The 15051-nt window shown below is 39.4% G+C and overlaps 1 protein-coding gene across 1 annotated transcript; it reads left to right on the top strand.

The window, feature by feature from the left end:
* Window positions 1–10633: 10633 nt before the first annotated feature.
* On the top strand, window positions 10634–13758 carry THBD (thrombomodulin). The gene has a single exon (XM_044056333.1). It carries the CDS (start codon window positions 10932–10934, stop codon window positions 12645–12647), a length of 1716 nt encoding a protein of 571 aa, XP_043912268.1. The 5' UTR covers window positions 10634–10931; the 3' UTR covers window positions 12648–13758.
* Window positions 13759–15051: the final 1293 nt, after the last annotated feature.

The raw sequence follows: 15051 nt of genomic DNA, 5'->3' as shown, positions 1-15051 counted from the left end.
AACTTAAAAAGTGTTAGGGGTTTCCACATCAATTGTAAACATGTCTGGATTAGGGTCCTATAACAACAGTTGCTGCTGATGGTGCTTGGCATCACCCCCAAGGATCAGGATCTTCTGACGATGCTCTACTTATAAAGCCCTTCATGACACAGACATAATGGACTACTATCCAGTAGACAGAGTCACCATACAACAAACTGTGGGAATGTGTCAGCTTATCTGCAGCCTAGCAGGAGTCATGGAGAACCCATCATAGTGGATACAAAGGTATGTGTAGCTTTACATATATTAGTTACAAGGGACCTTTCACTGACCAACTGTGGTTAGAGGCAGAGCATCTCGGCATCTGCTTTGAGAATATGATGTAAGTCCCATGATACCATGCTTCATCATGTGGCAGAGCATATAGGTTCCCACATACCCCAAGGGGGAGAACAAACACCAAGCAGGACTTATATGCTACAGCCCATATCCCTAAAGTTTGTGGAGACATATACTGAGCCCACATTGAAATAAAGGTCCACTTGGTAAACAGGGAAGGAGGTAAGTAAACAGCAAAGGTACACCTGTCATCTGTACAGATTTTTGAAGAATGTCCAGATTTTTGCCTCATATTTTCGGTCTATTTCTTACAAAATTGTGGTTTCCTGGCAAATCATTGATGACTGAAGTCTGAAAAGAATGACACACATTTGAGTTTCAGACTTAATACTCGTCAGAAAACAATGTATTTTCATGTAAGACATGTTATTCTATCAACATTCTAAGTTTGTAAGAACAATATTTAAAATTTTTTACCTATTTTTGGGCCCTTGCCACCCTCATTATGTGTGGCTTCATCTAGATTCCTTGCTCTAAGAGGTTGAGAAGTATGAGCAAAGGGCATCACAGACTATCATTTACAATATGTGTGTAGGTAACATGGGCAGTTTCCATAACTCACACATATGGCACAAGTGAACTTTACCAACAGTTGTGAGTAGTGGTATTCCACAGGGACATCCAGTGGAGGATGCTGGATATGCCATTAAACCTTGGCTCATGACCTCCATGATACAGAGAAATCCATATAACCAATTGGAGTAGGGTATAAACCATGGCCACTCACAAACCAGAAATATAGTAGAGTATGTGTTTGAGTTACTGAAGTCACAATTCCACTGCCTGGATACATGTAGTGGAGCCCTACGGTACCATCCCACCATGTGTGCAAAAATATCTAATTGTTTGTGCCATGCTGCATAATATAATACTGAAGAAGCAGACACAACCGGGTGAGGGTGGCTAGAGACAGCAGTTACTAAAACCACATGCAACGGCAAGTGAGACAGAAGTGGAGTTAGAGGAGGAACCAGCAGCAGCAGGGGATGACCATGCCAGATAGAGCTGGGCATGTTACTCCATGGCAGTGGCTAAGAGGCAACACATTGCTCATAGCTTTTTTACATAAATATATAAGAGCTAAGCAGATACAAACAGTAATAAGCATGATGCATACAAAAAGACCAGGCTATGCTTACTCATACATAGACTGGCCACTCTGTGCATCAGACGTAGGCAGCCGAAGGTAGAATGTCATAAGGGCAGAGAACTCTTATTATCACTTGCACAAGGGTGGGATAGCCTAAATGACATAATTATGCCTTAAATACGCAGATACACACAAGTAACAGTGATGCTTGCAAATCCATACCAGAGTGTACTTACTTATGCATATGATGGGTACATATCATGTTCATAGTATGCAGATTCATTCCCTTTGGCCACAATGTATGTCTATGTTAATTAGTTCTCAACTCATTAGTGTTTTTGAATTACACCAGCTCTGGGATGAGATGAGCAAGCCATGTAAAATATTCTGTTGATTTCTTTACAGGAACATGCACGACTGCTTAGCATGATGCAGTAGCGTTTTATGAATCTGGCTCCTAGTCTTGTGTTTCATTATTACTAATGAGACAAAAATATCACTTTATTTAGATAGGCATATTAGTCTATGGTATTAATGTTCCATTTTCATGAGCCTTTTTTTATTTTTGTCATAACAGTGCTTCATCTAGATCTCTCTGGCTTTTTTAGGCACCTGAAAGAAAACAGACTGTCATCCGGTCTTTGTTCAGCCTAATGAGTGGAGAATCTGTGTGTCTTACTATGCAGTCACCAGTCACTAAAGTGATTTGGCTTGTGGAGTGTTCTGGTATACTAGATTTAAGGCTTTTCACCTTACAGTAACTCTTTATTGAAGGTGTGATATAATGTGATGCAATGTTTGATTTTTGCTTTTGTTGGGACTTAATCATTATAGATTTAAGAGACTTAGGTAAGGATTTTTTTTTACAACATCAGCAAATTACATATTATGCATCAAGGTTAGGTGTATAGCATGTGGTGTGTTAGTAGGATGCTCACAGTCTGTTTTTTTTTTTTTTTTTTTTTTTGTGAGAGCGAGGCCTTCATATCACTTAAATATTTACACTGCTCACAAACAGTTACTGTATTTAGTAAGAACTCATTATGTCTGAGAAAAGGCAGTTGCTACACTGCTTAAACAGAGGAAGTACAAGTAGACTCATCTTCCATTTTGTCCAGTGTGATGTAAAACTTGATTTGATTTACAGAGAGTTGTAGAATTTAAATTAAATAGTGATTATGGTCTACTGAGAAATTATCCATCAATGGGTTGATATTGTAGTCATGCATGAATATCTTTTTAAGTAAATAGACTGTGATAAGCACAGCTTGGAAATGTTGTGTAACAGAAATATTGAGTTTATTTGTCGTGGCTTTGAGCTAAGTTGTACAATGTAGTGCTACAAGGGGCTGCTATAAGCTACTTTTGAGATGCTGGGTGATAGGGTCTCCATGTTATGTAACTAATTTGCTGTACCTGTATGTAGCAAGAGCCCATGTACTGATAGGATTTTAGAGAGTTGCTTATATTAAGAAAAGTTACACCTGAAAGTGCCTCTGTCTATGGTTTGCATGTTTCAATCTCACTGCTTTAAGCTCAATTCCATGCAATATAAAACAAACAGGAAAAAGAAAACCAATAAAAAACAGCCAAAGCTCTACCAATAGTATCTATTTTCAGCAGAACTGCAGCAACTACCCTTCTGCACTAGGATAACAACTACAAGCTCTAAAAGACTCACACACCAGGCCAAAACTACCTGCATGGAGCAACACTAATTAGTTCACATAATAGCAGCACATAAACCACATAAATTGTAATGCAAACTGCAAAACAACTTCTGTTAAAAGCAGTGACTTCAAATTCAGAGAAAACATAGTAAAATTCAAAAATATATATATACTTGAGACTGATTTAAATAGCAAGAAGACTTTAAGAGCACAGAATAAATGTACTTTCCTATTTACTAGGATTCTCAGCTTTTCCTGCAATGTTAAAAAATGAATGACTAAGGCTGTGGGCCTCTTTTTGTAATGCTACGTCTGTTAGTCCTGTAGTTTCACATGATCTTTGTAAGCAAAATCTTAAAGAAGTCAATAAATGTTGTTCCAAAAAATTCAGGGATTTTAAAATGACTAACCTTTTATGAATTAGTGGGGGACTTACTTTCATTTATAACAGTTGCATTTTTGGTCCTAATAAGCACTGCTGGTTTGAAAGTGGATATGAATGCTTCTGTAGCTTCCTAGATTGGTCCCTGTGTACACTCACACAGGAACAATGCAAAGCTAGAAATCACTGGAACTATGCGATGCCTAGCCATATACACCTTTAGGAGGAAAACACTTAAAAGATTGTGCCACTCCTTTCAAGCACTTAACAGTGCGCAAATCCCAAACTGAGTCAACTCATCCAGTCAAGACTAGCCTAAAAGGTATCCAGGGTAGCAGAACCTTGTAGTAGTAACTTATTTCATATGGTGGGAATATTTTGATTTAGGAACCTAGTACCCCTTCCAGCAGTAAGCCTTGTTTATTTCTTGGTGAAAATTTAGTTCTCTGCTGCGGGCATTTGCAGAACAACTGGTTTTACAAAGAATTAGGAAGTCAAACAGCATTGCATTTTCATGGACAGAAAATGAACATCCATCAACCTGCAGCAGCTGGAAGGCTACTGAGTATAAGGAGTGTTATGTTAATTTAATAGGATAGCTGAAGGATTTCAGGACTTTAGTTTTCTTTGTTGGAAATCTTTGGGGCCTTTCCATTTGAGTGAAATGCTTGGATATGTACATAACACAGGGTGCTTTGTATTCGATGATGTGTCAAATAAGGGAAGAGGACAGTGGTACAATGAATTACTTAGATGCTGAGGATATTATTTTTGAAACTAAATGGGCCAGATAGAAGGATTTCCTTGATAAGGTGAAAATGTGATGATCAAATAAGAAGAGAGAGAGAGAAAGAGATCCACATAAGTACCTGTCACTCTTCTGGCCCTATCTATGTGTCACTGTTTTGCATTTAATGTGAGACTGTTTTATTACACCAGGTATGAGTATATTCCAGCGGGTCTATATTATCACAATGAAAGTACATATGTGCGACTACGAAAAGGTTGCCACATAATGCATGAAAATGCAAAAGAGTGAACTTAAGTGACTTGAGTGAAGTAAGTGAATTTTTCCTTAGGGAAAAAACTTAGGTGGCCGTTCACTAAAAAATAATGTCACATCATAAATAGGTGGTGGGCTTTGCCCTCACACCCCTCAATGTGGGGAGCTCTGCCCCCTACACCCCCCCAACTAAATATACCAACTCCGAGATCGCACAATACAGAAGGAAAGGGCAACTTCAGGAAGTGGCCAACCATCTCCTTGCCCTATGACAACTTCATTGAATCACTTAAATGCGATTCAATTAATTTGTGTTGCTCACAATGCATTTGTGTAATTCACCTTTCATTGTGATAATATAGACCCTATTCCAGCCCTTGCTGCAGCAGTCTGCTTTCAGTGAATGAGTGTATAATAATGTTCAACTTGAGATCATCAGCAAACTTGGTCAAACATATTTCTGACATTGACCTGGATGCCTGCAAAAGTAATGTCAAAGAGGAGATGGGCCAACACTAAGCACTGTAGTTCCTCATTAACTATAATTTTTCATTCAGAGAATGTACCAGCAATGTTTACAATCTGGGATCTGTTGGATAGCCAATTTGCAATCCATTATACAATGAAGGAGATTTATGTTAAGTTTATCTAAATTTTCGGCATGGGTATAGAATTAAAAACATTGTCCAGGTTGCGATAAGCAGCATGCATAGCTTGACAACTGTCCCCAGCCTCTGTAACCTTTTCAAAGATGTTTACTAGGTGTGGGAGACAGTACAGCCCTTTGCAAAGTCAAACTAATTAGGCTCTAGATCAGTTAAATTGCTTATGTTCACATTAATGAGTTCTACTATGGCACATTGCATTGCATATAAAGATAGAGAGGCTGATCGGCCTCTGATTGCCTGTGTCTGTAGTGGGGTTTCCCTTTTGTAGAGGAGTCATATTGGCTGCTCTCCAAGCATCAATAAACAAAATAATGAGCAAACTGCGGAAATGGATATGGGCAACATGCGAATGGGCTGCTTATCTCTGAGTTATTCTCACTTAAAATATAAGGGCTAAAAACATATTAGTAATGTATGACTAGGCTTCTAAACATCCTCATGGATCAAAAGCCTAATAAGTACCTATGAACCTATAAACTCTCTGGACAGGATGAATAAAACAGTTTGTACAGAGGATTAGATAGTTCACATTGGCATTGATGAAAAAGCAGCCAGGTATGTTATTTGATCCCACAGAACTATTCCTTTTAGACTTTCATGGGAATTCTGATACTTGTCCATAAGTGATTTTCACAGAAAAGCAATTTTTTAGCAATAGTGTGTGTGTGTGGGGGGGGGGGGGCAATGTGAGCAGGTAGGGATAAAGTTAGTATAAAATTGCCTGCTAAGACAATGTCTATATCCTTGGTACCAGAATATGTGACATTATTATGGATGTGTCAAGTGTATTGCTTATTTTTTTTTGCTTTCCCCAGGATATTGTCTGATGGCATTTCTACTGTATCCAAGTGTCTCTTTCATTTCTGTTAATGATATTTCAGTATTCTGATGTTAAATGAAATCCTTAAAGCCCATTCATTCCTGTTCAAGAATTCTTATTGGTCTTACATTTCCCAGCTTGTGTCAGGTGGTAAGGAAGCAGTCAGCCGACTGTCTTTGTTGAGAGCACCCTACTTCCCCTCAATGGCCCCTCTAAGTCCACAGTTGCTATCTTCTGAGGGGAAGTGTGCCTCTGTAGGCTACTTGGCTACTCACTATGATCGCACTATGGTAGAAAGGGCTCAACTGGCTTGCAACACCACTGAGTGGTCTTGCTAGGTGCTGCTCAGGTGGTGAGACAGAGTTCACCTCCCCCCAGATAAGCAAATTTAAAGATGACACTCAGTACCAATCTCTCTGGCTAGCACCAAGAGGCACTCAAGCTGCTAGTCAAACTCCTTCATTTCTTGATATAACTGAAAAAAATGTAGTTTCCTTTAGTATATATATTACAAAATTAAGCTCATACACTGCATTTTCTAATAGTGGCCTTAACTAGCTTGCTGGCGTGTTTCAATGTAGTCTTGAGGGAGGAGGATGGGGGGTTCTTACAGCTTTCCTGGTGTTTTCCTTCTTTTGTTTTATAATTTATTAATATAGGAGTTCCACCAGAGTGGTTTATTCCTGAATTTACCATTTTACCAGAGTGGTTTATTCCTGAATTTACCATTTTATTTAGGGCATATGCAGCTGTTTAGTTGATAAAAAGTCTTATATGAATGTGTCATCTCTGTCAGTAGAATCCATTTGCACGAGACTGTTGAAAATTTTCACTAGGTTTTCTAAAAACTGTAGTATATTTGCCCTGTAAAATTCTCTAAAGATGGCCTCATTTTGTGCTGGAGTGGTAGATTAGGCTTGACAGAAAAGATAACTGATATATGTGTGATCAGATTTAACCAGTGTTAAGGAGATGTGGGGTGAGGTGCAGACAAGATCTAAGCTGATAAGGACCAGACCTAAGATAGTACAGCCTCTAGTAGATGTCTTATAATTTTCTGTAGTGCACTGGTATTAACAAAGTGTGGTATTAACAAAGTAAAGGCAATGCTGAGCATATCCATTTTAAGATGTGCATGTGTGCCTGTCTGCTTGGATAACTTAATGCTTCCAACAAGGTGCTTGTTTGATGATTAATTCTCAACATGAATAGTGTTTAGACTCACAGAGGAGTTGCCAGTGGGAGTGGGTGTGCATCAGACTTCATTTCTGATGGACTAAGTTAGCAAACACTGCAGAGGGGACATATCAGCAAAGCTGCTGCATGCAGATGATGTGGCATTACAAGCAAACTGAATAAGAACTTCAGAAAATGATAGAGGAATGAAATAGACTGCAAAACTGAAGGCACGTGGGATGAAACTGAGTGCATGCAAGACACCAGTCATGGCAGCAAATGGGGAAAATGAGAAGAAGCTGAACATTGAGACAGGAAGGAAAACAGTAGAAGAGGTGAACAGTTTCAAATGTCTGGGAGGGGTAGTTGTGGAGAATGGAAGTCTGAATGAGGAGGTCAAAGCTAGAATCAGAGGGGCTACAGCTAGCTGGTACAAAGTGTCATGGGAAGTGTGTAACAGAAGAATGACAAAGAAGCTGAAAAGTAAACTATACAAAGCAATGGTGTGACCAGTACTACTGTGTGGTACAGAAACCTGGGCAGTGAAGGCAGAGTAATTGAGGAAGTTAGAAGTGCTGGAGATGAAGTCTCTGATCTGGCAGAAGGATGCATACTGTGGGACAGACAAAAAATATGACATCAAAGTAGAAGCCAAAGTAGTTCTAGTTGCAGAGAAGATCAAAAAGAACAGATTTTGTTGGTTCGTGCACATGTGCAGGAGAGTAGAAGACAATCTACTGAGGAAGATTTGGGAGAGATAGGAAGAAGGCAACAGAAAATGAAGGCATCCAGCACAGAGATGAATTGTATGTGGGAAGACCTGCAAAATTCAGACATGACCATCGAAGAAAGTAGGAGAGTTGCACTGAATGGAGAAAGATGATGACAGTGAAGCATCACCCCCAACACCGTGTAAAATACAGGAGAAAGGGAGTTGTTGTTGATAATGATGGTGATGATGATGATGATGATTTAACCCTCAGTAATGTTGATCTGTGGGAAACATTGATAAGGGCAATTAATTGCATTTGTTCAAGGTGGTTTGGATCTCTATAAGCACCAGATTTGTGTTGTGGGTAATTTGACATGAGATGATAGTATTTCTTAGAAATATAAATACTCTTCCATAGTTACCTATGGATCCCATGACATTTTATGTGTTTAACCTTACTATGGTTGAGTGTTTTTGTTCATTTGACTCTATATCTCATTAACTAGATAAATATAACTGTGTTCAGGCTACAGCACAACATCATATTCTGGTATCTTTCAACTTAGAGTCCATTTATTTAGTAATGCCACCTTTATGGTTTCTGAATTTGAGTTTGAGTTTGCTGTGTTGGAATTTCCATTGGGGTACTCTGCTTAATAAAAGGCACTGTGTGCGTAGCAAGAACATTAGTCAGTAAGCCTGGCTATAGAAGATGTCTCTTGTAATGGCCAGTAGTATGAAAATGTACAAATGCCTGAAACATCATTGGTTCCACTGAGATCACTGTAGAGAAATGGGAATCTCCCTTACTGCAGAGTTCAGTAACCAGACAGTTGTTATATATTAACCAAGGGGTACATGTCCCCCCAAAAAAACACACTTTTTTAATGGGAGCATGACATTCTAAAAAAGGTTTGTTTCTGATGAAAATGTAACTACACAGCATTTTTGAATGATTGAAACATGCTGAGGAAAACTTCAAGGTATTTTCCAACTTTTAAAAAACCTGCCTTCATATGCAGTCCTCTTACCTGTAAATTGTGAGGACAGTGAAAATGTATGCACCACAGCCATAGTACCTGCCTGCTATGCATGCATTCTCACAGCCATCATGCTGGTGGTGCCACCCTGAATCACTGCCCCCAAATGTACAGCTCCATGTATACGATAACACTGACAGCACTGATTCTGCAGGCAAGCTCAATGCCTGATGTAGCACTGCAGTCATAAAGGTAGAGCTCCAAATGGCTTTAGGTGGACTTAGTGGGTCCCAAAGACTCAACAGAGATTGTACAATGCCAGCAGTGGCTACGCTATAGAATGTTTCTGAATTTTATTACCCGCCCCTGGCGTGGCTCTGTGGACTCCCTTACCTTAAGTACCTGGGTGGTTGGGGGCAGGGGTGTAGCCAGAGATTTACATTTTGTACTCAGACCTAATGTTGCTGCTTCCAGTACCCACTTGTCAGTATAGAAATGTACTCACCCCTCAAAATGCTACCCCAAGATACATGGAAAGATGTACTTTCTTTTCAACTGTTACAATTAACTGCCATACAAAGCTAGTTATTGAGATGTATTCCTTTGGCACAAGAATTGTTTGTGAACTGCTGTACTGTGAATATTCATTTACTCAGTTCTAAACAGTTTGTGCTTTTTTAGTGTTGACATTAGCACGAGCTGCTCAGAAAAACTGGACACATGTCAGTACTGTGAGTATGCTTACCTACATCCTTGGTTGGAGGTACTGTGTAGCATACACCCCACCCATATGCATAACTCACAACCTTCCATCTCCAAAATATGGAACAAATAGGCAAATTGCAACACTTGCTTATTTATAGATAATAACAATTTCAGTTAGGGAGCTACCAGGATGGCTAAAATGCGCACTTTATACTTATAAAAAGTTGTTTTAATGAATGAATATTATTCAGTAGTTGTCGTTTGTTTATTTAAAAATTAAGATTGAAGGTGTTGACAGCCCTTTTTAAAGTGGGACAGCAAAGAACAAGCACTTTTTAAAACTCAGAGTAATGTCTCCCATAATGAGGTATACTTGAGAAGTATGCCCCTAATGTCATGGGGTGGGGAGTCAAGGTTTTAATTCGAGATCGAAAAAGGCACTCTACTGCGCTAACCCGACGGTTTGAAACACGGTGCATCTTGACCTGATAATTGTATTATGATATGTGATTCAGTGCCCCCGTTGCTAGGTATGTTGAAATATTTCAGAATAATTCATGTACTGTATTGAGCAACTGCTTCAATTTATGTTTAAGTAGATGCATGGAATATACAAGCCCCTGACTTTTTTGGCGAAGTAAAGTTTAAAGTGAGGTGTGTGTGACTTGAAACCGCAATGGAAGTTTAAAAGTTGTACACCGATGCTCCCTTGGTATACTTTGCAAAAAGAGCCACTTTCCACTGACGGTACTGTGTAAACCGTTATACTAAACATTCATCCATATATAAGAACTCAGCCTGTTTTACGATGGCTTGCAGACCTTAGCTTGATGTCTGTGTAGGCAACACGGAATTTTAATTTTGTTATGACAGCCTAAGAAGTCGGTAGCCGAGAGTGAAAGTAAAAATCATTTGAGTCCTTCACCCAGTACATACTATGACATAGTAAGTCGTCCAGAAAACGCATGGCCCATCAGATAAAAGTGCAAGTGTTGCAACAAATAAGCAAGTCTGCATTGGTTACCGCTCCTCCTCAGTCATCCTTATGGGTTGTAACATTTTCCTTGCTTGTAGAGTCCAGCTGATCTGTAACTAAACCAAGGAATGTGTCAGCAGTGCTTTAGCCCAGGGCGTCACAGTCCACAAGCAGCCCTGACTTGCGGCATTTCCTTCCTGTACGCTCTGTGGTGGACTGGGGATATATATAAGTGTGTTTGTCTGTCTTTGTGCAAAGGTATGTGGGCGACAGACTTTTGTAGTAATTGATTCTGCAGTTTCAAGAACCAGTAGCACGATTTGGGTCTCGGAGTGAAGCAAGTTGTTTAGTAACTGTCTTCTGCAGGAATGCTGCTGTGCATCATTTGGTCGTTTATCCTTGCAGATTTGGGAACATGGCGAGTGGTGGAATCCCAACCAGAAAGTGCATTTTGCATTGGAACCGAATGTTATGGCCTTTTCCATAGTCACCAAAACTTTAGATCGGCGAAGAAAATCTGCAGTGCCAATGTTAGTGAAGGACATTTGATGACTGTGCGCAGCACAGTGGCAGCGGATATCATTTTACTACTGACGGGCAACAGCAGGAAACACTTTTGGATAGGACTGAGTCTTGCTAATGGTGTGTGTACGGATAACTCCAACATATTGAGGGGGTTTCGGTGGGTTACTGGAGATGATAAAACTGACTTTTCGTCGTGGAAGACACATTCAACAGAATGTGGTCCGAGCTGCAGTTTTGTGACTAATGGCACAGAATGGGGAGCGAAACCCTGCTCAGAGAAGGCTGATGGATTTCTCTGTGAGTACAATTACAATGGCATGTGCTTCCAAGTGACAGCACCAGATCAATTCAGAGTCACTTATATAACTCCTTTTGGCGCTAAGGACTCTGATTTACAGGAGTACCCTCCTGCAACGGTTGCCTCCGTCTACCCCACGAGAGATAACTTTACGTGCACAGATCAAGGCGATGGCACATTCCGGTGGAAATCTCTCCAAAAGGCACCTTGGGATTGCTTAGTTGAAAACGGGGGGTGTGAATATCAGTGTGAGTCACACGGAGGCAGTCCTAGATGTCTCTGTCCTTCCAGTCAATATCTCATGGCTGATGGACTCAGCTGCTCACCTCAGCCAGATCCTTGTAAAAATGTACCCTGTGCTCACATATGTATCCCCCAGGGAAATGGGTTTATGTGCATGTGTAGGGACGGCTATAACTTAACAGCTGATGGGGTAACTTGCGAGGACGTTGATGACTGTAAAATGAATTCCCGGCCATGCGACCAACAGTGTACCAACCTTGAAGGTGGTTTCAAATGCAGCTGCTACGAGGGCTACGAAATGTTAAATGACAATTCGTGTAGAGACATAGATGAGTGCGCTCTCGACGGTACTTGTGATCATTTCTGCAACAATACTGCAGGCAGTTTTGCTTGTTTTTGCAACGAAGGCTATGTTAAGGACGCCACTGACCCCAAGAAGTGCAATTTGTTCTGTGACACTGAAACATGCCCGGCTGTATGTGATCCTAATAATTATAAGTGCAAATGTCCAGACGGATATGTTTTAGATGACGACAAGGATGGTAATTCCATATGCATAGATATAGACAATTGCGATGGCACCAACTTTTGTCAGCAGCTCTGCGAGAATACATTTGGGAGCTATAAATGCTCTTGCAAAGAGGGCTATACCCTGAAGGAAGATGGAACTTCCTGCAAGTCTGAATGGGAAGAAGAAACAGGCTCGGCAGGGGCACCTACCTTCACTGTCCCTTCTATCACGAGAACCTCTGTGGTTATCCCCACCACCAACTACACTGCAGTACACATTGCCTTATCGCCTGGAGCGATCGTTGGTATACTTATTGTTAGTACTGTGGTAATATTTGTCTTCATCATCGGGGTTTATTGCGTTATCAAACAACGCAGCAAATGGGCTCTGTCCAAAGATACAAAATGCGGCACAGACAGGGACATCAGTCTTCAAGAAGTTACTGCAGCAGACAGTTGTGCACACACATTTATACCATCTACTGAAAAATCAAAACTAGACACATAAGCTGCAAGTCTGAATGTCTCCTTTTATTAGATAAAAACAAACGTGTATGTGCGGGTACTATATTTCCAAGAGTGCATTAACGTGCCCTAATGCCTTTTGATAGACGTGCCACTGAAAGTAGTTGAACTCCACAAGGAGGTTGCTTTCCCGTAATATTAGTGCACTGAACTACATTGTATTAGTTGGAAAATGTGGCACGCCAAAGACCCACGTACCCCAAAAGGAAAACCGCTGGGAACAACCTCAGATGACATTCAAAGTTGAAGGAAACACTAAAGGCAGAAACGGAACTTGGAAGTTAAAGTGCAATATCAGTGCAAATGCATATTCAGTTGTCTTTTTCTTTATCTTTAGTAAGTGATAGTCATTGGTGAAACTATTTTAAACACGTTAAAATTTGTAGCCAAAGTGCTCTGTTTTCCTCTCACAACGCCATCCTCTTTTCAAATATTATTTAACTTAAAGGAGGTATCTAATACACATTTCCATTTTTAGCAGTTACCTGTGAAAGACCGGTTAGAGGTAGAACTTTTATCCATTATGGACTTATTCTGGCGTCAATAAGAGGTAAAATTGTTGAAAATTTCAATATGTTTAGGAAAAAATGTTCGTTTAGATTGTGTTTCAAGTCAAGCTTCACCCATTGCAACAATGCAACAGAAAGTTAAAAGTTTGCCTGTGGCGCCCTCTGTTGGTAAACTATGCCATTGCAATGTGAAACTGACTGGACTTTTGCGCTCCTGATGGCTTTTCGGCGTCAAATTCTGAGACTTGCAGATCAGCATTTTAGCAATAATAAATACTCTAGTATAATGTGAACACAAGTCACATTTGTACTGTGAAGTTCATGGCAACGCAAGGTAAAAGAAGGCACATTTATTTATGTGGCACTGCACAAAATATTTAAAGCTCTACCTTTAAAAGCACAGACTTTAAACCACAGACCTATTGTGAATTGTGCATTTAGTAGAAGTCAACGCAAGATGAATCTTATTTTCATCAGGTGCAGTTTATCTTGGTATATAGTATACCGAAATAATGTTTAACTTATGTGTATGAGTTTTATCTATACTTATAAACGTGCAAATAAATATTTATTTTTTCAATGGTTTATGTGCGTATCTTTATTGTATTTTATTTTCGGTAGTCGTACAAATTATAGCTCTCAGTTGTCCAGATTGTTGAAGAATGTCTAGATTTTTGCCTCATAGTTTGTTCCATTCCTCATAAAAACGTGAGTGGTAAATCAGTAAAGACTGAGAATTCTCTGTATAACAGACATTTAAGTTTCAGACTTCATATCCTTCAGAAAAATGTATGGTAGCACGCAATGTTTTATTCTAGCAACTTTGTAAGTTTATATGAGCAATACTTCAAATTTGTCCCTATTTTTGCTCTTTTGTCTGACCATTATTTTCGTCTTTGTCCAGATTTCTTGCGCTAAGTGGTTGAGAGGTATGAAAATATTGAACAAACAAGCCATAATTATACTTCCTTTTTATAACTTATCGTCACTAAGTGGCCACAATCGATGGGGTACAACATGAACATTTACTATGTTCAAAATGGTTTGAAGCACATTTCACATCTTCCACGTCTGTTTTAACTGCCCTTCTGACTTTGATTTTTCACAGCTGATCTTGTGATGCAGTCAAGGAGCATTGTGGGTTCAGATTTCACCCTATTTAGTTAAGTAGGAAATTAAATAAACTCGGAGTATGCAGAGTGATGTAGTGTACAGTTTCCATCAAAGGGCAATTTCTTTGTCTGCAGTAATTTTTACCTTTGTTATATGCTGTATTATGTTTAAAACAGACAAAAGATAAACCATTTGATTTCCCACAACATGCTTTTTATGAAAAATTTCTCATTTGCTGAGCTGCTGAATCTTTTGCTAGACTACCAAATTGTGAACACAATATACCACATGATGTATGTTAGAATGAATGTATTAATATGCTTAGAGATTGTCATACCTCGGATGTGTTGCTGTGAGGCATGGTGCTAAACTAAATGCATTATTTACTTAATATCTATTCTGAGACAGCACACCCAAAAGTGTGTATAATTACTTACCCATCACAACTGTAAAAATTCATAAAATTGGAAATTCTGTGTAATGTTTGTGTGTGTGTGTGTGTGTGTGTGTGTGTGTGTGTGTGTGTGTGTGTAGGAGAGCGCTCACTCATTCGTGTTATATAGTAGTGTTCAAGTGACAAGGTATACAAACTAACATTTATGAATACAATCGTTATTTCAAAGTATTATGTATTATGGTAGTTAATCTATGCTATGTGTTATCTCAAACTATTCTGTTTTTATTGTTATATGATACATTAACAGTGCTTCAGGTTCTGCACCATTTACAGTGAGTGACATAGAAAGACTGTGGTTTCTTAAGCTG

This window comes from Protopterus annectens, chromosome 1.part2 (assembly GCF_019279795.1).
Source record: "Protopterus annectens isolate FY-2018-M chromosome 1.part2, PAN1.0, whole genome shotgun sequence".
Classification (NCBI taxonomy): Eukaryota; Metazoa; Chordata; order Ceratodontiformes; family Protopteridae; genus Protopterus; species Protopterus annectens.
Note: the sequence above shows the minus strand (reverse complement) of the source record. Positions and strands in the feature narration are given on the sequence as shown.